The 23,205-nt window shown below is 41.6% G+C and overlaps 1 protein-coding gene across 1 annotated transcript in view; it reads right to left on the reverse strand.

Annotated features, from left to right (window-relative positions):
- LOC108716375 (piwi-like protein 1) overlaps window positions 1-23,205 on the reverse strand; it is a 101,506-nt gene that overhangs the window by 16,410 nt on the left and 61,891 nt on the right. The window contains exons 11-16 of the mRNA XM_018262473.2: window positions 22,535-22,652; window positions 21,828-21,942; window positions 16,513-16,700; window positions 16,361-16,433; window positions 7,111-7,311; window positions 1,376-1,479 (exon numbers count right to left, since the gene is read on the reverse strand). Coding sequence (XP_018117962.1) covers window positions 1,376-1,479; window positions 7,111-7,311; window positions 16,361-16,433; window positions 16,513-16,700; window positions 21,828-21,942; window positions 22,535-22,652 — 799 coding nt within the window. The remainder of the gene's footprint in view (window positions 1-1,375; window positions 1,480-7,110; window positions 7,312-16,360; window positions 16,434-16,512; window positions 16,701-21,827; window positions 21,943-22,534; window positions 22,653-23,205) is intronic.

The raw sequence follows: 23,205 nt of genomic DNA on the forward strand, positions 1-23,205 counted from the left end.
CTCATCTTAGATATAGTCCAATGGTATGTCTGTGATTTGACAAATATAATAATGTGCAGCCTTTAAATTTCTGTTCAAGCACAACACCAATGGGCTTATATATTGTAGGATGGGTTTAGGTACTCTTTTTAAGAAATTGCAAGTAAGTTCATTAATTTGCATCAATTGCTTGCTTGTCTGCAATTATTTCCACTACCATGTTTTTTCAAACATCATTTGCTAACACTGGTGCAAATCTACACAAAAGTAGTTTACTTTCTACTTTAAAGCTTTATAATTATTGGCTTCTAGTTTGTTTCATGACAAGGCAAGCAACTCTAAACTGAGTAAACAACTGATAATTCATATAGAGCTATGAGATCCATCAGGAAAGGATCACATCAACACAAGTATTCATTGTTCCCCTAATGGGATTTTCCTACTTGCCAGATAAAGATCTGGCCCAAGATTAGGCAGGATGATCATAAGGCACTAGTGATGGGCAAAATCTGACCCATTTTGGCGAAAAATTAGCGGAATTCACATAGATTCATGGAAGTCTATGGTTGTCAACAATTTTTGGACGTGCAACAATTTTTTCCCCACCTTTTAGAGTCTATGGGCGTCATTTTTGTGCGAAACAATTCACTCATCACTAATAGGCCCAATGCCTGGCAAATAAGTTGCCATATTGCAGGTAAGATGCAACATGCAGCATATTGCCAGTGTTTGGAAGTTAATCACAGTGCTTTGAGTACAGCCACAATTAAAAGGAACAGGCCCTATTACAACTCATACATTCCCATGTAGTAAAAAGCTTAAAAAAGCAACCACACAGTATCTAATGAATAAACATCCATATGTAAGAGTGCAAAAAGTGCAAATATCGTAGGATTGCTTCACAGGTGAAGGCCTGCACTCTGGTAAAGGGGACACAATACCATTTTCTGCAAGAAATGCTCGTAGTGAACACTATGCCACCTGCACCGGGACAGAACTCTCCGTTTAGATGGACATGTTTGGCCATAACGAGAGCCTCCTAACATGGGTGTGTGTGACATAGCACTTACTATGAGAATATTTTGTAACGGTATTGTTGTCTCCAACTGGAGCACTGGCTATACTGAAATTTTCTTTCGACAGGTGCCTTTTAAACATTATATATACATACTTGCATAGATAGACCATTTGTAAAGACTAGGCAACAATTAATATTCACAACTGTGCAGAATCACAAGCTATGTGCTATTGAGATTCTTCCACAGCTGAAACAGCCAGCATACAGTAGATAAGTGTTAGAGATTTAAAAAGAAAATTGCTTTAAAGCACAATTTTAAACATAAAGAAATGTTTAGCATAGCTGTATAGAAAATTAACCTACAACTAAATAAATTACCGTGTCATGCTTTGGTTTAAACTGGCAACAAACGCCCCAATAGATCTTTTTCCTGATAATGTATCATGATAACAGTCAATGCCAACAATCATCAAATCCTTCAGCTGAAATATACAAGTACATTTTATTTAGCTGTGTTAATAACTATTTGGGAAAATGAAACCGTGTGATAGAATGCAGAAAAAGGGATTATGTACTCAATGAAAAATCCTTTTCTAGTAGGCCCAAACTGCAGTGCAGATGTTTGGGTTTTGTCTTCATTCACCTCTGGAGGCAGAATTGAATTTTGGTACCTCCAGGTCCGTCCCACAGAATAGTTCATCTCCACCTTCTCTCATCAGTTCCGTTGTCAAGCTCAGTCGGTGGAGACAGTACAGAAAGAAGGAAGGCCAAGAGACAAAGGTAGAAAGTGGCACAGTAGAGTGGAAGCTTTGCGTTGTGCTTGGAGTTTAACATATCTTCCTCCGATATTCCCCACCTGCGAGTCAGCAGGTGGAAGATCTAGGTATTGAGTGGAGTAGGAGACAAGGAGCTTGACGCGTTTCGTGACTGCTATTTCACTTCATCCAAGCTTCTGAAGTGACATAGCGGTCACAAAACGTGTCGAGCTACATATTCCCCTGCCCGCTGTTTGTATTTTTAAACAAATATTTAGTTCCAACGTGGATGTTCTTCGGGAAGTCCTTGTGATCACGCACCTTTTTCGGATTGTATGTTTACCGTTGCCAGAGCGGAGAATTTGGGCTAACTAGCTCAGCCATATGTTACCATCTTTCACAGTGGAGTGGAAGCTTTGCATTGTGCTTGGAGGCTAACAAATCTACCTTTGGTGTTCCCCACCTGCGAGTCAGATCTAGGTATTGAGTGACCAGTCTCCCTGGTCGATTGATGTTCTTTCCAGTTATGTACTACTGGGATAAATACGGCTGTCCGTTCTGCCCAGGTTAGTATTCTTGCATGGACGATTTGCTTTGTGTGCCCCCTTGTTTGTTGACATATACTACTGCAGTTGCGTAGTCAGAATGTACTTGAACTGCCCAAGATTGCAAGGGTGTCGACCATTCTAGCGCCAATGCTATCGCTCGCAGTTCCAGCACATTGATGGAAATGAGGCTCTCCTCACTGGACCAAGTCCCTTGGAGTGTAAGCTCTTTGTATACTCCCCCCATCGGCTGAACCTGGCGTCCATGGTCACTACTTCCCAGGTAGTACTTGCCCAACTCCTGCCCTGTAGGAGGTTGTCCTCACTTGTCCACCAGAGAAGACTGTCCCTGGTTGTTTGTGAGATGGGGATTATCTATTGCAGGTTTTGGTGGTTTCTGTTCCAATGTTGTAGGAAATTGTGTTGTAAGGGCCTGAGATGGAACCTCGCGAAGAGTTTGGCTTCTAGGGCTGCTACCGTTAGTCCCAGGAGTCTAAGGCAGTATTCTTGGTGCCTCTTGGAGTCAAACAAAAGGCCCTAATTGCTTGGCTTGATATGAGAGCTTTTGCAGTGGTTGATTAACCAGCCATATTGTGCTAGCACCCAGAGACACAATTCTGTATCTCTGGTTGCCTGTGCTGCCGTGGGGGCCTTTATCAGAAAGTCATACATAATATGGTATGTCGTGCACTCCCAGGGATCTCAGGTAGGCCATTATCGGGGTCAGAATCTTGGTAAAAACACGTGGTGCTGAGACCAAACGGTAGCACAGTAAACTGATAGTGAGCGTCCTTGACTGCAAATCTGACAAATCTCCTTCAATGAGGGTAAATGGCAATGTGCAGGCAGGCATCCTGCAGGTCTACTGAAGTCAAAATTTCTGGTTCCATGGCTGCAATCACTGATCTGACGGATTCCATCCTGAACTTTAGCTTTAAGACCATTGAGTTTAGAGGTTTTAAGTCGAGTACTAGATGGAATGATCCCTCCTTCTTGAATACCAGAAATAAGTTTGGAGTAGAAGCCTTTGTATTTCTGTAATTCTTGTACATGTTCTATAACTCCTGTTAGTAGTAGTGTGTGTATGCCCGTAGAAGCAAGTGTTCTCTTTGATGGGTGGGGGGGTGATGTAAGAAACCCCCCTGCCAGGAGATATGGGGCAAAGGGTATTCTGTTGGATGATGGTCAGTACCCAATTGTCTGTTACATATGTATGCCATGTCCCGATGAACTTTTGAAGCGTGCCCCTACCTCTATTGCCCTGCATTGCTGGGCTGAGTCAGGCAGAGTTTGTTGGCATTGGGTTTCTTGGTGTTGCATGGTTGCTGTTGTCAGGTAGGTCTGCCTCATCTCACAGTTTGGTCTGCTAAGGAGTTTCTGGAGTATGGGCGAAAGGAACAAAATGTTCTTGGTTGCGAGGACCAACATCTCCGCCCTGAGTATCTTTTTGTTGTGTCAAATCTGTTTTTTTTTTGCCTGTGGGTAGGAAGGCCTCTTGCCTCCTGTCACCCCTGCTATGATCTGCTTTAAGCCGAGTCCGATAGGGACTCGCCTGTGAATTTTAGAGATAATAGTCTCAGCATGGATGCTGTATGTCTCGTCCAATGCCTTAGCCATAGGGCTCCATGCGCCACCACCACGTTTGCCGTTGTTTTAACTGCCAGCTTGGTGACCTCCGTTGCAGCCTCTGCCAGGAAGGTCAGAGCAGTGGACAGTCTTTCCACATCAGTTTGTTGCTATCTGGATGGTGGTGGATGCCTGTCTAACTCCTGTACCCAATGTCTGGCAGTGCAGGCTAGCCCCGCTGAGGCTGCCGCAGGTCTGAGTATTGCAGCTGCCTGACTCTTTAGAGGACCAACTCCATGCGACGGTCAAGTGGATCCTTGAATGCAGCTTCCTCTGCTAGTAAGGCTGTTTGCCGTGATAGTAAGGAAACTTCAGGGGATAAAGGTATATGGCACTGTCCTAGCAACACACCAGTAGTGAATCCAAATTGAAAAGAATGCCAATACCTGTGGTTGCTGCAACCACAGGTATTGGCATTCTTTTCAATTAGGAAACCACAGAGTCCACCTTAGGAGCTGTCCCACTTTTTCTGGTGCTCTTTGGGTACTGGATTTTAAAGAATCTTTGTGTGAGAGCGATCCGACAATCTGGTTGTGTCCATTCAGCTTCAATTGCTTGTGTGATGGCGTTAAAGATCGGAAGGCTAATTTTGATTTCTTTTGAACTCCTTGATGTCGAACTGCCCTAGAGAGGGCTGATATCTCGTCCTTAATCTCTAGCATTTGCATCATTGGTCTCAGCAGTCTTTTTGATGTTTCTGGGGTTGCTGCTGATGGCCCTTCCTCCTCAGAGTCAAAGGCAGATTGAGGTTGGGAGTGTACTGAGCTATCCGAGTCTTGACCCGGTGTCTCTTCCCCTCAGTGTCTGAGGATAGTCCCTCTTCAGATTCTGAGGTCAGTGCTAGCACAGCAGTAGCTCTGCGCTTTTTATTATCTGGCGCCCTCCTTGAGGGGAGGGGGGATTGTACGGTCTTCATAATCCATTGTAGGAATTTTCCTGAGTGGGCATCTGGGTCTATGTGTGTGAGGATGGGTCAGATTCCCAGGGCATGGGTGCAGGGCCTTCTGGTTTAGGCATTTGAGTAGTAATTTGCCCTGGTGTTGGTGATGAAGTGCTTTGTGATGAGACTGGGCCATGTAAGGGCTGGGTTTGAATTACTTGTGGGGACAGTACTGGTGGCTCAGGTATGGATGATATCTCTGTAGTAGGCTTGCAATCAGAGCAGTAATTTCTTTCTTAGGGAGTATTGCAAACTTTGCATTTAGGTAGTTTATCTAGTTTCCTCTGTTTCTTTACTGCTCCTCCTGGTGATAGTGCTGATTGTGCTACCTCTCTGAGGTTGTTCAGTGAATCCGCTTCCTCCATACTATTCTGCAGTCCTGCTACAAGCGTGGGGCTCTACTCGCTACTCATTTAATCCGTCTGCTATTTGGGCACAATTGTTGGTGCTATATACTTCCCTGCCCCATTTTGTGTGATCACGTTGAGATCAGCGTGCCAGCAATTGGCCTGTGACGTAGGTGCACTCACACCCCTTTCTGTTTATTTGGTGCACCTAGTGTTTTTGGCGCACAAGAGGAGTTATCACGCATTGCCTAGCAACCGGTGTTTCTGTCCCTTACGTGCGCACCTCGTGGGACCTTTTGTGTCCACCTGTTAGTCCCCTGCACATACTGCTTTTGGAGCTGGCGTGCTGCAAGCTGCCAGTTCAGCAGTGCCTAGTTTGGTGAGCCTATAGTTTTTTTAAATGCACAAAATGGCAGATCTGCGTGCCTTGCGCTTACTTAAAGGACAAGGAGAGTTAAACTAAAGAAGTAAGCAAGAATGTTGTACATTATGTTTTGTGCTTCTGTACCAGCCCCAGGCAATCACAGCCCTTAAGCAGTAAAGATCTGTCTCCAAAGATGCCCCAGTAGCTCCCCATCTTCTTTTCTACTAATTCACTGCACATGATCTGTGCTGCTGTCAGTTACTGAGCTTTTGGACCGACTCAAAATATACAATACACGTAGAATATAAATGTCACAGTATAAGGCTCATTAGTAATTAATATGGATAATTACTACATGGCAGCTCAGAAACTAGTGCAATTAGCATCAGAATTTAATAATCAGCCCTGTAGCATCAGTTTGTATGACAGGCCAACCTCATTTTCTGCTGGATAATTTGTGACGACCCCTGAGATTAGCTTCTCAACAGCTGCTCAGAGCCCACTGAGCATGTGAGTTTCGCAGACACTTTCCAAGATGGTGACCCACTGTAACAAGTTTGAAGTCCTGGATCATTGCTGCAATTGAGAAGCTGAAACTTTTGGCTGGTGCAATAAGTTCAGTATATAAAACATGGCATTTTTAGTCCTATTCATTTTTAGGGTTTCCTTCTCCTTTAAGGGTTAGCTCTGCACCCCTTCTGCATGCCTCAGGGGCAGCTCTGTGTACCCTTAGCTGTGATGGAGAATTTCGGTCCCCTTCCCGTCATGACTCCATTGATGGGGCAGGCCTTAGGCAGACAGCTCTTCGTGTCTCTGTGCATAGTCTAGAGTGGGCTGGTTGTAACCAATATCCCTGCAGCTCTGCGTACCCCATAACTTGGGACTGGATAAGCATCTCAGCGTGTGATTTAAGTCCGGAAGATAGAATGGAAAGGAAAAGGGGAAAAAATGAGAGACTGTACTCTACCTCTGAGGCAGGACAAAGAACTGAGAGAAGTTGGAGACGAACTATAAATAGAGTGGGAGGGACCAGGAGGCACCAAAATTCAATTCGCTGTCGTGCCTCCAGTGCTGAATGTAGACAAAACCCCTAACATCTGCACTGACAGGAGGGCCGACTATAGAAAAGTGGACTGTAAAGGCAATAGTTATATATACACCAAATTTACTGTACACTGCCCCTGCTGGGTGATACCAGGAATTGTGCTTTTGGTGAATACCGTACACATGCATCAGGCCTGTGCCTTTTTACAACATTACGATTTAGCTCAAATTTAGTTATTTCGCTACTACAGGCAGAGAGGTATCATACTGTACAATAAGCCTCCTTAGTAATAGAGCCCTTCTGTCACTTGTGCCACCAAGATTAGACGATTAGACTCGTAAATTGAGAAATATTTCAAAATAGGTTACCGATCAGAACACACACACCAAGGGGAGCATAATTGAAAATCACAATATGAAGAAAATAAGTAACATTGAGGATTGGTAAATAACAAAAAAGGAAACCAAAAATGAAATATTGCAAGAACTTACAGGTATTTCAACAGTCCATAACTCTCCCCCCATCTTGCAGTTCATCTGTAATGCAATTTTTGTTGCAACTGAAACAACAGTCTGTGGTTTACTTAGAGTCTTTGCTAATACACATTGACTTGGAACTGGGCAGTCAACGCACAGGTATTTTTTTATAGCATCATATTTATCCTTCCGATTACTAGAGAGAAGACAAACTACCTGCAGATTAAAGGAACAGAAATCACCATGATCAAAATACATTTATAAAACTGTGAAGAACTCAAATGTTCAAGATTTAATATGAGCAAAAAACGTAAAAATTGAGCAGCTAAAAACTGGTGAGTTTATGTAGAAGACAATGGGAGTTGCTCTAGCAAAATTCAAGCAATTTTTACAATTTGAGTTTTTTTTTAAAGTTATTAGACACATTAAAAAATAGAATGTGACTGCACTATGTACTTAAAGGGGAACCATCCACAAATGTAACTTAAGCTTTTTGAAAAGTAAACATAATTTCAAGCAACTTTGCAATATACATCAATTAAAAAATATGCAGACTTTGCATGATTTTGAATGGTTTGGAACAGTTCCCTAAGCCTAGCCCCCTGCTGATCTGTCTAACTACTGTTACTTTGTAACAGCAGCCATCTGCCCTTAGCCTGCATCCTCCAAACCCCAATTTCCTGCACATGTGATTTCAATAAGGAATGGTAAATCACAGTGCAATGCATTGTGGGTTATGTAGTTCCTGCATGCTGTCTGGAAGCTGTGGAGAAGTTGTTACAATTTTGTAACATCAGTGTTTAGTCTCTCCTTCCCTGCCAGGATTTCAAATGATGCAGAAAGAACTGTTAAACAGCTAGAAAATGGCATTTGTTCATACTTTTTGAAGAAACAAGTAACTGTGATGGGTATATTAGGGGTTTCTGTGTTATATGGGTCTCTTTATCAAATTTTGGTTTGGAAGCCAGAGTTTCCCTTTAGGTAGGCTTTGCATATAGAGCAGTTCCTAGTAATTGTATGTATGGACTCACAATCCATGTTTTACAGCACTTGTGATTAGCCTTTTCAAAAGACTTGAAGCCATATAATTTCCTTCTAAGTATGATGGACTGTTGCACTTTTGGTATATTACCTTCACACCTGTAAGGGTTAATGAAATTCACAGAGACAATTGGTGGATGGGACTTCCTGTGTGGCCTCTTAAATATCTGTTTGCACTAATCCTGTACACACTTGAGAAAGGGCCCTTGATGCCTGAAACGTGTCATGTGGAAGCACAATAAAAAAGTAAATACAGTGGAACCTCAATTTTACATCACCTGATTTGAAGTTTTCCCTCATTTTACATTGTTGTTTTGTGGTACCACCTATATTTTATGTATAATACATTTCCCAGATTTTACAATTTCCTGGATTTTACACCATTTTTTCTGGTTCCCTGAAAAAAGTAAAATGGGGGTTCTGCTGTAGCAGTTATTCTACTTCAGCCTGTCATTCCCGAAATTCACAATTTATTAAGGGATGCAAAATGTTTAAATTGTTTTCTGACTTTCTTAAGCAAACACGTTTTTGAGATTTTAAAATCATAATCTAAAGCACCAAAGCATATTAGATTTTAAAAAAAAACTCAATATGCTGACCCCAGAAAAAACATGTTTTTGGAGTACATATTTTCACAGATTCACAGTTTTAATTCTATATTTTTACTCTAGACTGTCTGCTCACCTTTAAATTAACTTTTAATATGATGTAGAGTGATTTACTGAGACTATTTGCGATTGGTTTTCCTTTTATTATTATTTGTGGTTATTGAATTATTTAGCTTTCTATTCAGCAGCTCACCAATTTGCAATTTCAGCAATCTGGTTGCTAAGGTCCAAATTACGCAAGCAACCATATGAGAGACTGGAATATGAATAGGGGAGGGCCTGAATAGGAGGAGGAGTAAAGTAGCAATAAGTATACATTTGTAGTCTTTCAGAGCATGTTTTTAGATGGGGGTCAGTGTGCCTCATTTGAAAGATGGAAACAGAAGACAAAAAATTCAAAACTATAAAGAATGAAGGCCAATTGAAAATTTGCTTAGAACAGAACAAATTTGTTTAGAACATACTAAAACATACAAATTTGTTTAGAACATACTAAAAGTTAACTTAAAGATGAACCAACCTTTACAAAAACTCAAAACTTTCACTTTTCACTTTTGTATCTCCCAGATATTATTTGGTATAATGGTAAAACATAATAAATATGTATGCGTTGTACTGTTATCTAAACAAGTAAAAATTTATATTTCTGTCAGAAACCCTAAAAAAACTGCTTTGTTCTGGGTAAAAACATTGCAATTAGATTTGAAATTGCACTTAGCCCACTGCACTTGCAAATGACCCTATGATGTCTTGAATACAATCATTCCAGTTCTTACACAGGAGTATAAACGGGTCAAATGCCATTCAAAATATCTTTTATAAAACTTATTGCCAAGAAATCTTATTTTTATATCTGCAGGATTCTTAAGGTGGCCATACACGGGCCGATAAAAGCTGCCGACAGACCGTGTCGGCAGCTTATTGGCCCGTGTATGGGGGCCCCCGACGGGCTTCCCCGATCGAGATCTGGCCGAAAGTCGGCCAGATCTCGATCGGATGGGATTAAAAATCCCGTCGGATCGCGGCCGCATCTGTTAGTTGATGCGGTCCCGCGATCCGACCGCCCGTTTGGCAAACGCTAGGATCCGATCGTTGGGCCCTAGGGCCCACGATCGGATCAGCCCGATATTGCCCACCTCAAGGTGGGCATATCGGAGGGAGATCCGCTCGTTTGGCGACATCGCCAAACGAGCGGATCTATCCGTGTATGGCCACCTTTAGACACCAACTTTAAAACCGAACACATGTAAAATATACACAATTCAACACAACAAAGAAACTAGCTCCTCCTCTGGCAGCTATATTTCCATGCAGACAAAGTCAGGAGCAGTACTGTGCCAGAAGCAATTGTGTAAAAGTAGTAACTTGAACTAGATGAAAGATGACCACAACAAAGGGAATTACCCAACTATATACCAGGACCAGGTCTGCAGAAGGAAATTTCTTTGCATCCAGGGAGGAAAGTTCTGTGTCCCCCAAGTGATTGAAGAGAATGATTTAAAGTTGAGTACACTAAATCTCCTTCTCTCCATTATCATTTTGTGGGACTCAGTGGGGACATATCCAAGCTGTCCCCTTGAGAATAGTGCAGGAAGAAGAGGCTTAAGTGGAAAGAGTATCCACCGCAGCTTGAAGAAACTTACTACTGAAGAGAGTGTCAGATGCTGTCAGGAAGTAAAACTGGAATAGACTACTGTTCACAGAACTGCTCTGAATGGAAAATAAGAAAGACTTCCAGGAAAAGGCTCTGATTGCAAATATTTGTTTTACCAAAGCTACAGCCATGTCTTCCGTGTGAGCCAGGAAAGGGGTGTCAATGCCATAGACTCGAATGGAGGCTGTTGGAGGGCGTACTTATTTTAAATATTTTTGGTATCAGATCATTAGACATTGGTTGACAAATTTGTTTGGTATTACGTGGGTAGTCTAATATGCAATGGTATCTAACATGCAGTAGTTTTGCTTTAGTAAAAAGAGTGTACCATGTCTGAAGTATCGAGATGGCACGCAGCTTTGTATATAGGTAATGAGCGCAAGCTCCAACACACGAGCATGAGGACGTCATTTTACGTGCAATTATGTTTTTTCTCTTTGTGGCACGGATTGCTTGCACAAGCGCTTTTGGTGTGAAATCTTTGGGATTAAATGACTGGGCATTTCAGAGTTTGACCCCCTGAAGGAGGCCCAAGTGGCGAAATGCGCAACAGAGTTGTTTGGAGATAGGCGAGAACCCTGTTTTTATTATATGTCCTACATGTGCCTTAAGATCTTCTTAGGCTAGATGAAGGGATCTTGTACTTGTACAGTAAAATCCTTTTCTAGTAGGCCAGAACTGTCAGTGCAGACGTTAGGGTTTTGTCTTCATTCACCTTTGGAGGCAGGACATAGAATTTAATTTTGGTGCTTCCTGGTCCCTCCCACTGTATATATAATATAGTTCGTCTCCACCCTCTACCATCAGTTCCACTGACAAGCGGAAGACAAGAGGAGTGTCAGAGCGTTTATAATCGGCTGATCTTGAGACAGCCTCTTCTCCTTTATGGACAAGTTGGACAGTATAAAAGTAAGATATCCTGGTTCATACTTTAGCGAGAAAACCTGGTGTGGTTCTGAGTGTTGCATTATCTTGCCTATGGTGTAACGGTGGGGTTATCCGCCCATTTGGTATGTGTCAGTGCTGCTAGTGCCGATACTGGTGTCTTTAGGGTGCAACGTCCAAGTCCATTCTGAAACCCCTTCGTTAGGAATTCCACCACCTCCATTGTAGTTGCATCCTCCCAATGGATGTTTCCCAGCTTGCACTAGTGTAGGAAGTTTCTCCAAATCATGTGGTATTCTCTAGTTGTAGACTGTTTGTGGGATTGTAAGAATATGTCTATCATGTTCTGTGAAAACCTGTGTTATGTCCACCAGTCTGTCTCAAGAGCCACGCAGTCAATCGGAGCATAACTAAGTTGGAGTGCTTGATCGGACCTTGTGTTAGTAGATTGGGTAAAAGTGGTAAATGCCAGGGTCTGGCTATTAATAACTTGATGAGATCCATATACCATACCCTGTTTGGCCAGTCTGGGGCTATGAGGATTGTAGTTGTGTTGGCCTGCTTCAGTTTCCTGATAAATCTGGGTAGAATGGCGGGAAGGCGTACACCAACGGTGGGAAGGCGTACAACATCCTGAAGTTCCATGGTACAACTAGTGTGTCCACTAATGCGGCCGTTGGGTCTCTTGTTCTGGCACAGTATAGTGGGAGCTTAGCGTTGTGCTTGGAGGCTAACATATCTATCTCCCACCTGCGGGTCAACTGGAGGAAGATTTAGTTGTTGAGTGACCATTCTCCCTGGTTGATTCTGCTCAGGTAGTCCGCTTCCCAGTTCTGTACCCCTGGGATAAATATCGCTTAAATGCTTGTAACCGTTTGTTCTGCCCAAGCTAGTATTCTTGTGACCTCCTGCATGGCTAATTTGCCTCGTGTGCCCCCAATTGATGACATACGCTACTGCCGTTGTGTTGTCAGACTGTACTCGGACTGCTTGAGATTGTAGGATTGTTGACCATTTTTCTAGTGCTAGTGCTCTCAGTTCCAGTACATTGATGGGTAGGAGACTTTCCTCACTGGACCAAGTCCCTTGGAGTGTGAGTTCTCTGTACACTGCCCCCATCCCCTCAGGCTGGCATCCGTGGTCACTTCTTCCCAGATTGTGCTTGCTCAACTTCTCCCTTGTAGGAGGCAGTCCTCTCGTCCACCAGAGGAAGCTGTCCCTGTGGTTTTTGAGAAGGGTATTATCTTTTGTAGATCTTGATGATTCCTGTTCCAATGCTGGAGGAAATTGTGTTGTAAGGGCCTGAGATGGAACCTGGCGAAGGGTATAGGCTCTAGGGCTGCTACCATTAGTCAGTGGAGTCGAAGATAGTCCTCCGCTGAGGTCTTCTTCTTGGCGTGGAAGGATTGGGTCGCCCATATTGGTGTGTTGGCTTTGTCCTGGGGTAGGTATACCTTTTGTATTCGAATAGTAGGCCCAGGAGTCTGATTGTTTGGCTTGGTATTGCGGTGGCTGATTAACCATCCATGTTGTGCTAGCACTCAGAAAAAGAATTCTGTATCTCACCTGTGCTGCTGTGGGGGCCTTTATTAGAAAGTCGTCCAGATATGGTATTACATGCACTTCCAGAGATTTCAGGTAAGCAACTATTGTAGCTAGGACCTTGGTGAAAACGCGTGGTGCTATACTGAGACCAAAGTGTAGCGCAGTAAACCAAAATTTCTCAAATTAGGGTAACTGGGTATGTGCAGGTAGGCATCCTGCAAGTCTATTGAGATCATGAATGTTTCTGGTTCCATGGCTGCAATCACTGATCTGACGGATTCCACCCTGAACTTTTGTTTTAGGACCACTAAAAATGATTCCTCCTTTTTGCGTACCAAAAATAAGTTGGAGTAGAAGCCTTTGTATTTCTGTGATTCTGGTACGCGTTGTATTACCCCTTCAAGCAGCAGTTTGTTTACTGCTTGTAGGAGTAAGTGTCCTCAGGCTTGTTGATGTTGGGCTTCTTGGTTGGCATGGTTGTTGTTGCCAGGTAGGTCTGCTTCGTCTCACGGTCTGGTCTGTTGATGAGTTTCTGGAGCACGGTCGAAAGGAGTGAAATGTTCTCTGTTGTACTCTTGCCTCCTGTCACTTCCGCTATGATCTGTTTTAAAGGAACATGGACATCAGAAAATGCTATTTATAATTTTGCCATAAAAGTATTTGCCTGATGCTTTTACAACAGTCAACTTGCACTGACAGGTAGGGCTGACTGAGAAATGACCTTTCTTACTTCCCTGTTCCTCTACGCGGGGCTGCCATATTTGTGCAGCAGTAGTCCGTTGGCATTGGAAACTAACTGACCGGTTATGAATGGACAGTCAGGTTGGCAAAACATTCAGGTTTAGGAACTTCTAGTAATTACTTACAAAAGCAGAATTATCAATGAAAAACGATCAACATGACCTATAGGTAACTTTCAATGTAGATATATATAAATATATTCAAAAATATATTCCAACATTGTATATGATTTGTCTTGTTTATATTTTTGTCTATGTGTGTGTTGTTGGAAATTCCAAAAATAAAAACTTTAAAAAAAAAATATATATTCCAAAAGAAATTTTTTTATGTCAGTATCTGTCAGTATAGTTCTTTGGCGCTCAAAAAGGGGGTGATGCTCGGTGCCTAGCAACCGCAAGTTTTCGCGGTTCTCTCCCGTAGAGTGTCTACTCCATGGAGCCTGTAATTACCACTTGGAGCTGGTGTGCTGAGAGCTACCCTTTTTCTTTTTAAGTGCTTCTCCTGACATTTGTTGTTGAACCTACCAGTTTTCTTTAAGTGCAATGTGGCAGCTCTCTGTGCCTTGCGCTGTGTGTTTACTTGTGGCTCAGTGTTCTTACGTTGTTGAAGAGAGAGCACTGTGTACTTCCTGTGATAAATGAGCAGCGCTGAGTGCCTCCTGTATGCTTAATAAGCAGCTCTGCATGCCCATAGTGTTATTGAGATTTTTAGTCTCCTTCCCATCAAGACCCTGTTGACAGGGCAGGCCTCGGTCATACAGCTCTGTGTGCCCTTGTGCCTAGTCTGCTGAGTGTAACCATTACCCCAGAGGGGCAGCTCTGTGTAGCCCTGTATCTGGGACTGGAATGGTACGAACCAGATGATAAATTGCAGAAGAAAAGGAAAAAATAAAATAAAAAAGAAATGAGAAACTGTCCTCTACCTCCGAGGCAGGACAAAGAACTGATGGTAGAGGGTAGAGACGAACTATACTATATACAGTGGGAGGGACCAGGAGGCACCAATATTCAATTCTCTGTCCTGCCTCCAGAGGTGAATGAAGACAAAACCCTAACGTCTGCACTGACTGGAGGGCCAACTAGAGAAAACCCCTTTACATTTGAGCTTGGATATTGGGTTCTTGTCTAACGTTGTGATTTTTTGGGGATGGGGACCATCATCTTGATTCATTACATATTACTGATATGTTGTTTAACGGATTCATTTACATGTTTATTCTCCTTGTACTTGGGTATATAGGACTATAGATCTATGAGAGGGTTTACTATATATCACTTTTGTATGTCATTTTAATAGTGCGTGTATTTTTATTTGATGGTATAATAAAGTCTGTCTATTTTTGAACCAATATACTTACGTGAGCCCTTATTATAGGATTTCTTCTGTTCTTATATGGTCCTTTATATATTTGATGAGGGCACACAGAGCAAGGCTAAGGTCAGGAAGGAGGAGGAACTAGGTCCGAAAAAGAAGCCAAGGCAAGAAAGGCGTTGACATCTGGGAAAACTGCTAGCCGCTTTTGAAGATTGCCATCAGGGCCAAGACTTGTGATTTGAGAGGTCCCAGGCAAAGTCACATGGATAGACCCTCCTGGAAACTTTTTAGAATTGCTGCCAGGAAAAATGCCTCTAAGTCCAAGTAAAAACAGTCACACCACTGCTGATAAACATTCCAAAACCTATGGTAAGGGTTTACAAGCTGCTCCTCATTGTAGAGGCCATTGAGCTTTAGGATGAGGGTCTCAACAGCATCAAGTTGCGTTTGCACGGGTTGGGGTGCTTTATTGGACCCTGGGTGAGTAGGTTCATAAGAAACAGAAGGGCCATGACTCTGCAACAGACAAGGTCAGTAGATCTGAGAACCAGGTGTGACAAGGCTATCTGGGTTCTAATAAGATAAGTATAGTGTATAGTTTGTTAATGTCTGATCATTCTAAGAAGAGAAAGCAGTAGGAAGGCATACATCAGATGTAACTCCATGTGGACAAAAGTGCTTCCATGGCAAGAGCCAGTCCTGGCGGATGATGTTTTTTATTTTTCGGTTTTGCCTTGTCTTTGTGATCTAAGCCTATAGCACTCCCCACTTAAGCAATATCATGTGAAGGAATTCTTTGTAAATAGTAATGGGTAATTTGTGCTGCGTCGCTTTGCCACAAAATGAGAAAAAAAACTGAATTTGTGAAAAGCATTGATATTCATAAGCATTTTTCACAGCAACTTTTTTCAAGCCACGCAACTTTTTTTTACAATACATTTGAATCTATGGCCATTTTTTCAGTGAAACGTGGCAAAAAACTTTGCCCATCACCTATGCGAAACCTTAAACTGTTAACCTAAAGGCACTGGAGACAGCGAGTTTTCCTAGTAGTAGAGGGAAGGAGAGATTGTACAGAATTGGATGGTCGTTCCACAAGGCAAGTGGTCCTGAGAAAGCAATTCCTTGATGGGAGATGGTGACCACTGACTTGTGTGGGAGTCCTGAACATCCTCTGTAGTCAGGATTACTGACAGTTGAAACAAAATAGAAAAATACAGATAGAACAGAACATCCTAAGAACACAACAAAAAAAGTTTCATGGCTCTGCCTGTGTGGGGATATAGATGGTGGAAGAGCTAGGTAATTTTGTGTCCTGCCTCCTAGTGGTTGCAACTATATCCCACTGTCCCTGCGTACCCCAAGATGATGATGGAGAACAAAATCATGGTAAGCTTCAGAGTCAATTCTCACATGGACACAGTGTATTTTGCACTATGCTATGCAAAATATACTATAAATAGGTTTCCATACTTACCATCTGTACATTAGGTGTTACTTTTTGCTGCAAAACTTTTATATATGCATCTGTAGTGTCTTCTACTTCCATCCTTACAAAAAAAGAAAAAAAGTTTAACCTTGTTTAATTATGCTATTTACAGAGGGACAATATATCTTTACATCACTTACATGACTGCTTTATTCATCCTGATCCCCATTTGACCGGATACTTTGAACAGATTTTGTGTCAAAGTATTGGCAGCATCATAGTTTCTGCGTGCATATAGCAATATCCAATTATCCAAATGTTTCACATGGAGTAGTGTCTGTCCTCTTAACTCTCTTGACCAGTCGGCAAACTGAGGATTGTAGTCAGCCTGCATGCACATACACCAGATTAAATATGTTGACATCTACTTTATGGGTATTTGGTTTATTTTTGCATTAGCCCTTTAAAGGGGATTGCACAATGAAAGAAAACTTCATTCTAAGGAATCACATATATATATATCAATTACGGAGGTATTTGTAAATGTTACTGTTACTTAGAAAAATTATATCTATTTGGTTGTATGGGATTATTTGGGGCACATTCAAAGGGTAGAAGAGATGTAGAGCGTGATATTCTGAGATAATTTGCAATTGATTTTCATTTTTTATTTAGCTTTTTATTCAGCAGCTCTCCAGTTTGTAATTTCAACAATCTAGTTGCTAAGGTCAAATTACCCTAATAACCATGCACTGATTGAATACAGAACTAGAATATGAATAGGAGAGGACCTGAGTAGAAAGATGAGTAATAAAAAGTAGCAATAACCAAAAATGTGTAGCAATCCAGCCTGTGTTCCTGGGACTGTGCACTTACCAACTGAGCCACTGGAGGCGCAAAAGTAGCAATAACAATAAATGTGTAGCCATACAGAGCATTTGCTTTCTAAATGGGGTCAGTGACCCCCATTTCAAAGCTGGAAAGAGTCAGAAGAAGCAGGCAAATAATTCAAACACTATAAAATAAATAAACTGAAGGCTTGGAATTAGTCATTATATGACATGCTAATTGTTAATTTAAAGGTGAACCACCCCTTCAATCACTGCTGGCATTTGATGGAGAATTTACATTACTGAAACAGGCTGGAAATCTTCATGATTAATAATGAATACAAAGGTTAGAACTTATTTAGGAGTATTGCAAGTATTCAGAGTTATTTATGCTCAGAAATTATTATGAAACCTTACAGGTAGAGACTGACAAAAAGTTGAAGGAATTGTTCAGTATATAAACAAAAACTGGGTAAAAAAGGCCATGCAAAATAAAAAAGGTTTCTTATAGAGTCAGCCAAAAAATATATTTTTTACACATATTATTATTAAAGAAGATTTGACACTATTTTAAGCTCATTCCTATAGAACTGTTGGAGAACTGGAGACTTAAGAACAGTAAGTGAAAGTCAACACTTTATTTTAAGGTCCATATAAGTACTAAACATTTGTAAGTACCCACCCATAAACTCCCAAATCACTGTTTGGATAAAAGGTGGTACCATTAACCCAAGGACGAGAAGGAGCACTTTCCTTAGAGAGTGTGTTGCCACCTAAAGGTGTATGGTTAAGGTCAAAAATACTATACTATATTAGACAATTTTGTTATTTTTCATCTATCCTCAAGCTGTTTCTGAGCACTGGTCCATCAATTTAATATCGTTTGATTGTTAAATCCGAGGGAGAACAGATATTGGGCACCAGCAGAGGAAGTTGAATGCAGGATCCTAAATCTTTCTTTTCTATTTTGATGTTCTGTTATACATCGCTCACTACAGCCATTATAGATTACATTTTTGGTTTGGTTAACTAACTATATTAGAAACATTTTTTATTTTGCAAAGGCTATTTACCCAGTTTATATTTTTACAATGAACTGTTCCTTTAAGAGTTTAGCACTGTATACAAAGGAATATGTAATACTAGGATGGTGAGGAGCAGAAGTGTAGGTTGCAGGAACTTCCTGTGCACCAAACAGCATTGGCACACATGTATTGGGCACAGTACAATGGCTGCCACATAAAGAGTTCTCATAGTAAAGGCACAAAAAGAGGTGGCGCTGTCCTCTGTGCGAGTGGAAACATATCATAATCCGTTTTATGATTCGAGGTAGGGCCAAGGATCAGCACATTTAGCATAGCTGAAAGGCAAGGGCACCAGTAGGGAGTTTACTGCTACGGCTAGTGGATACTTGCCTCTTGCTATAAACCTGGGCAGCCTGTGATTGTATGGTGATACCATTAAGTCTATCTTGGGTAGGCTCCACCTCTTGGTGATTAGTTGGAGCACTTCTGGATGTAGGCTCCACTTGCCTTGGTCCAGGGTTATCCGGCTGAGAAAATCTGTTATCCAGTTGTCCACTCCTGGAATATGTACTGCCGAGATGGTGGGAATGTTCTCTCCCACCTACTCCAACATCATTTGAGCTTCCGTGAGGGCCATCGGACTGCGTTTGCCTCCCTGGTGGTTTACATAGGCTACTGCCGTCATATCGTCTGTTCTGAGGTATAATAAATTGATGGGTAGCAGTTGTTCCACTTCACACCACTGTTCTTGAACCAAGTGTTTTCCCTCACTCCTCCCCAGCCCCGGAGACTGGCATCCATTGTTACCACTGTATATGAGTAGTTGGGGAAACCTTTCCCTGAGAGAACTCACTGTGGCTGGACCCACCAAGAGAGCACTGACCTGTCTAGGTTCCTGCAGTCTAGCCTCTGCTGTCGAAGGATTAGTGTCTGAAGAGGTCTGGTATGTAGTTGTGTGTACAGGATCACCCTCTGGGAATGTGGAGACCATGGACCCTAGGGTTCACATGGCCATGCATAAAGGAACATGATCTGCTTGCTGTATTATCTGGATGCGGAGTAGGAGTAAGCTTTTGTGGGAGGGCACCCCTTCATGTGGTTTGGGTGAAAGGGCCAAAAAAATGGTCTGCTCCTGATGGGAGTTTGCTTTGCTGGAGGAGTGTATTCTTACCTCAGGCAGTTTGTGAAATACTTTTGTCTAACGCCACTCTAAACAACTGTTTTCTGACCAAATATCTGTTTGATGCAAGTTCTGCTCAAGAAGTATTTAAAGTAATCTCATAACTTCAATAATGGAATGGGCTAAAGCTTTGCATTGCAGATGTAGGCATTTGTGTTGGCCACTTGGAAGAGGAGGAGCTTTGTGGAAGGGTCGTCAGAACAGATGAGCTGCGTTAACCGCTCTACCCCACACCTCCAATGCCTTTGATACCTATTCAATGGTGAAAATGGGTCATAAGGCTGCCCGCTGAAGCCATGAATATGGGCTTGCAAAAGTCTCTTATCAATAGGATCCTTGAATTTGCCACCAGAATGGTCGTGATCTTTGAAAGCCAGGAGACTGATGGGTCTACTGCCATATCAGAAGACCATAGGTCTATGCACTTTTGTGGAAAGGTGTACATTTGTTTAAAGCGCTTGGAAATCGCATAGCGGCAATTTGATCGGAGATACCAAGCGCAGAATGCAGTACGTAGGAGAGAGATGCCACTATGTCTGCAGTGAAGAGACTTGGGGAGCAAAACTGCATCTGTGTTTGCTAAGGAAGTACTGAGGAGGGTGTATTGGTAGGTAATTACATTGCCAATCATCCTGGAGTGCCCCAAGATTGGTCCCTGATGTAGTGGACAGGTGCAGCCTCCGTGGAGTGGAAGCCAGACACCCAGACATGGTAGAAGCCTGCAGACATACGTAGAGTGATAAGACAATGGGCAATAGTAGCGACTTCTGTCCAAGCAGGCTGGAAGGGCTCTGGACAAAAAACCTTGTCCCCAGTGTGGGCATGATCTTTGGAATTAATTATAACCACTGCTCCAGCCACCTAACATTCCGTCGACCCTTAAAGTGGACCTGTCACCCAGACATAAAAAGCTTATTAATTAAAGTCCTTTTCAAACTAAACATGAAATCCAAATTCCTTTTTTAATTAAAGTGTTCATAGCTGTTGTAAACTCATTTAAAAATCCCAGCAGTCAATCAAAGTGCCTGCCCCTCCTCTATGCCTTAGGCATAGAGGCATGGCAAGCAATTACTTTCACTTTCCATTCAGCACTTCCTAGATGTCACTGCTCTCCCCACATTCCCCCAGTTCTCTTCACCATTTAATTGTGTAGCCAGTGCATGGGGATAGACATCAGGTTCCCCATTCTGGTGCACAAACAAGATTTTGAGATGATACAAAGACTTGCCTTAATAACAGTGTCCACAAAATGGATCCATCCTGCTTGCTATAATTATATAAGAGTTCCCAGACTGATGAAAACAAGATTCAAATAATTTATGCAGTGTAAGTAACATTCATTTTGCTTGACTAACATGATAAAATAGGATTTGGAATACATTTTTGGGGTGACGGGTCCCCTTTAAAAGAAAACTGAGGATAGCAGGAAGTGGGTAAGGGATGAAGCTCCGAGCAGGAGTTACATAACTGTTTTGTGCCCCTTCTCCAGCTGCTGATTCTTCATTCCCATGGTGCATGCCCCCCCCCCCCCTCAATCTAGGCGAGAGAAAAAATAATTGCTTTCTATCTATTAAGAATATGCAAATGGAGTAGCCACAACAGTAGAGAAAAATAGAAACTTCTTTATCTGCCAAGGCATGAGTTTGAGTAGGAGGGAGGAAGGGCTGTAAAAATTGCTGCCCTAAGTATTTTTGAAAATAGGATGATGCCTGATAGATTGTTTTTATAGATCTAAACTGTAATAGGATGATGCCTGATAGATTGTTTTTATAGATCTAAACTGTAATATGGGTCCCTGACAAAATGTTTCCATTTTAAATGGATATTGACCACTTCTAACGATGTTCTTTTTTTCACTTGTATGCATAAAAATGGTGGATAAAAAGACATCATTTACCTTTTGTGTAAAATTTCACAGGAAAGGAAAGCACTTTGCTGTGCAAATAATCCTTTATTTTAGGTTCTGTACTTAGAGTGCTAAAACTGATTAAAATAAAGGATTATTTGCACAGCAAGAAGTGGTGAAGTGCTTGCCTTTGAAATTTTGCTGAATGTGGACACGGCCATACGTCTAAGGAATAGAATAGCACCACTGTATGCAACAACACCTGAAGAGTGTAAGTAGTGCTTCCCATATATAATTTGTTATTATCTTGTGTTTCATAATTTTGACTATTGAGTATTTTCCAGCTAGTTAAGCACTTTATGAAGTTAATTTCTTTACGTACAAAAACAGTAAATCTACAGAAATGGTTAACTTTCTTATGTATCTTTAATCCCTTGTTTTATATTTTGACTATGGTGTATTTTTACATATGCAAGCAAAAAATAGTGTTTTAACCAGTTTAGCTCAAATGGGACTATTTACCCTTTTCCTTGGGAAGTTCTGTGTTTGTGAGCTGCCAACTAAATGGTAAGCATGAAGGAATCTGAATGCAAATAAATGGGAGAGATTCTGAAAGCAAAAACATTCTCCTTACTGATTTTCCAGCCTGCAATATCTTCTCTGCTGGAGCTACTCTGCCAGCAAAAGGCAAAAGTTTTGAGTCAAAGTTTAAGCCCCAATCTTGAAGCTCTTTCTGCACGCTATCATCCCTGTAAAAGTCAATAAATGTTGTGTGTAATAACTTGCATGTATTTAAAATACAAACAGTAAGAGAAGCAACACAAAGAACTAGTAGGTAATATGCATAATAATACATTGATGGGGTTATTTACAAAAACTTGAATTGATCTAATTTTTATTAAATCAAGCTCAACCAAACTCCCATCCATGATTTTATCTTATTTATCAATAAAATAACTTGGTAAAAAACCATAATAAGAGGGAAAACCCGAATAGCACAATTTTTTTTCAAATTTGACGCCCAAATCACTTGATTTTTTTGGTTTCGTACAAAACCCATCTCAGATCACAATATCTTCAAATTGTAAAAGGGACATCTTCTATTGACTTATATGTGATCAGGTGATCAGGAACAGGTTTGAGATGGCGGATTTTCGGATTCTAACTTTTTGCAGCTTCGGGGTATAATAAAAAGGACGTTTTTTTCCTCTAAAAATTCAAGTTTTTGCCCAAAAGTCCTCGACTAGAAAAAAAATCCCGTTTAGTAAATAACGCCCTTAATGTAAGACTTTTTTTTTTATAAAGCTGCAAGAGAAAATTACCAAGGCATACTGTACATACTTGTGAATGTTATTTAGAAATTTTCCAACTGATTTTTCTCTTTGCTCTGGTGCCAGTCTGGTATAAATTGCTAGGTCCTTCATTACATTAAAATCACTCCTCATTCGATCAGTTAATCCTAAATGAAAAGAATTATAAAGCAATAAACTTCACTTTCACAAAGTCAAAAAAGGAGATTTAGGTACTTACTGTTAAATTCTTTTTTCTTCAGTCGTAAGGGGGGCACAGGGACCGTGGGTTAAAGGGTCCCTCCCATCAGGAGGCAGGGCACTGATGATGTCAGAGCTGAAGACCCTCCTACTCCCCTTTATCCCCTGCTATCCCCGAAGGGTGCCAGTTTGTAACCAAGAAAACAGTCGAACAAGAGTTCAGGGAGGGAAGCCGTGTCCCCCTTATGACTGGAGAGAAAAGGATTTAACAGTAAGTACAATCTCCTTTTCTCCCACGTCTAGGGGGACACAGAGACCGTAGGGATATACCAAAGCAACCCCACAGTAGGGAGTGAAGAACTTCAACGGTTTAGGAAACCACTGCCTGGAGAACCTTCCTTTCGAAGGCTGCCTCTGCAGACAGGTGTATTGAATTGGTAGAGTTTTGTGAAGGTATGTAGGAAGGACCAGGTAGCTGCATTACAAACTAACTGAAGCTGAGTTTCTGTCCGCCTCACTGTC

This window comes from Xenopus laevis, chromosome 1L, assembly GCF_017654675.1.
Source record: "Xenopus laevis strain J_2021 chromosome 1L, Xenopus_laevis_v10.1, whole genome shotgun sequence".
Taxonomy (NCBI): domain Eukaryota; kingdom Metazoa; phylum Chordata; class Amphibia; order Anura; family Pipidae; genus Xenopus; species Xenopus laevis.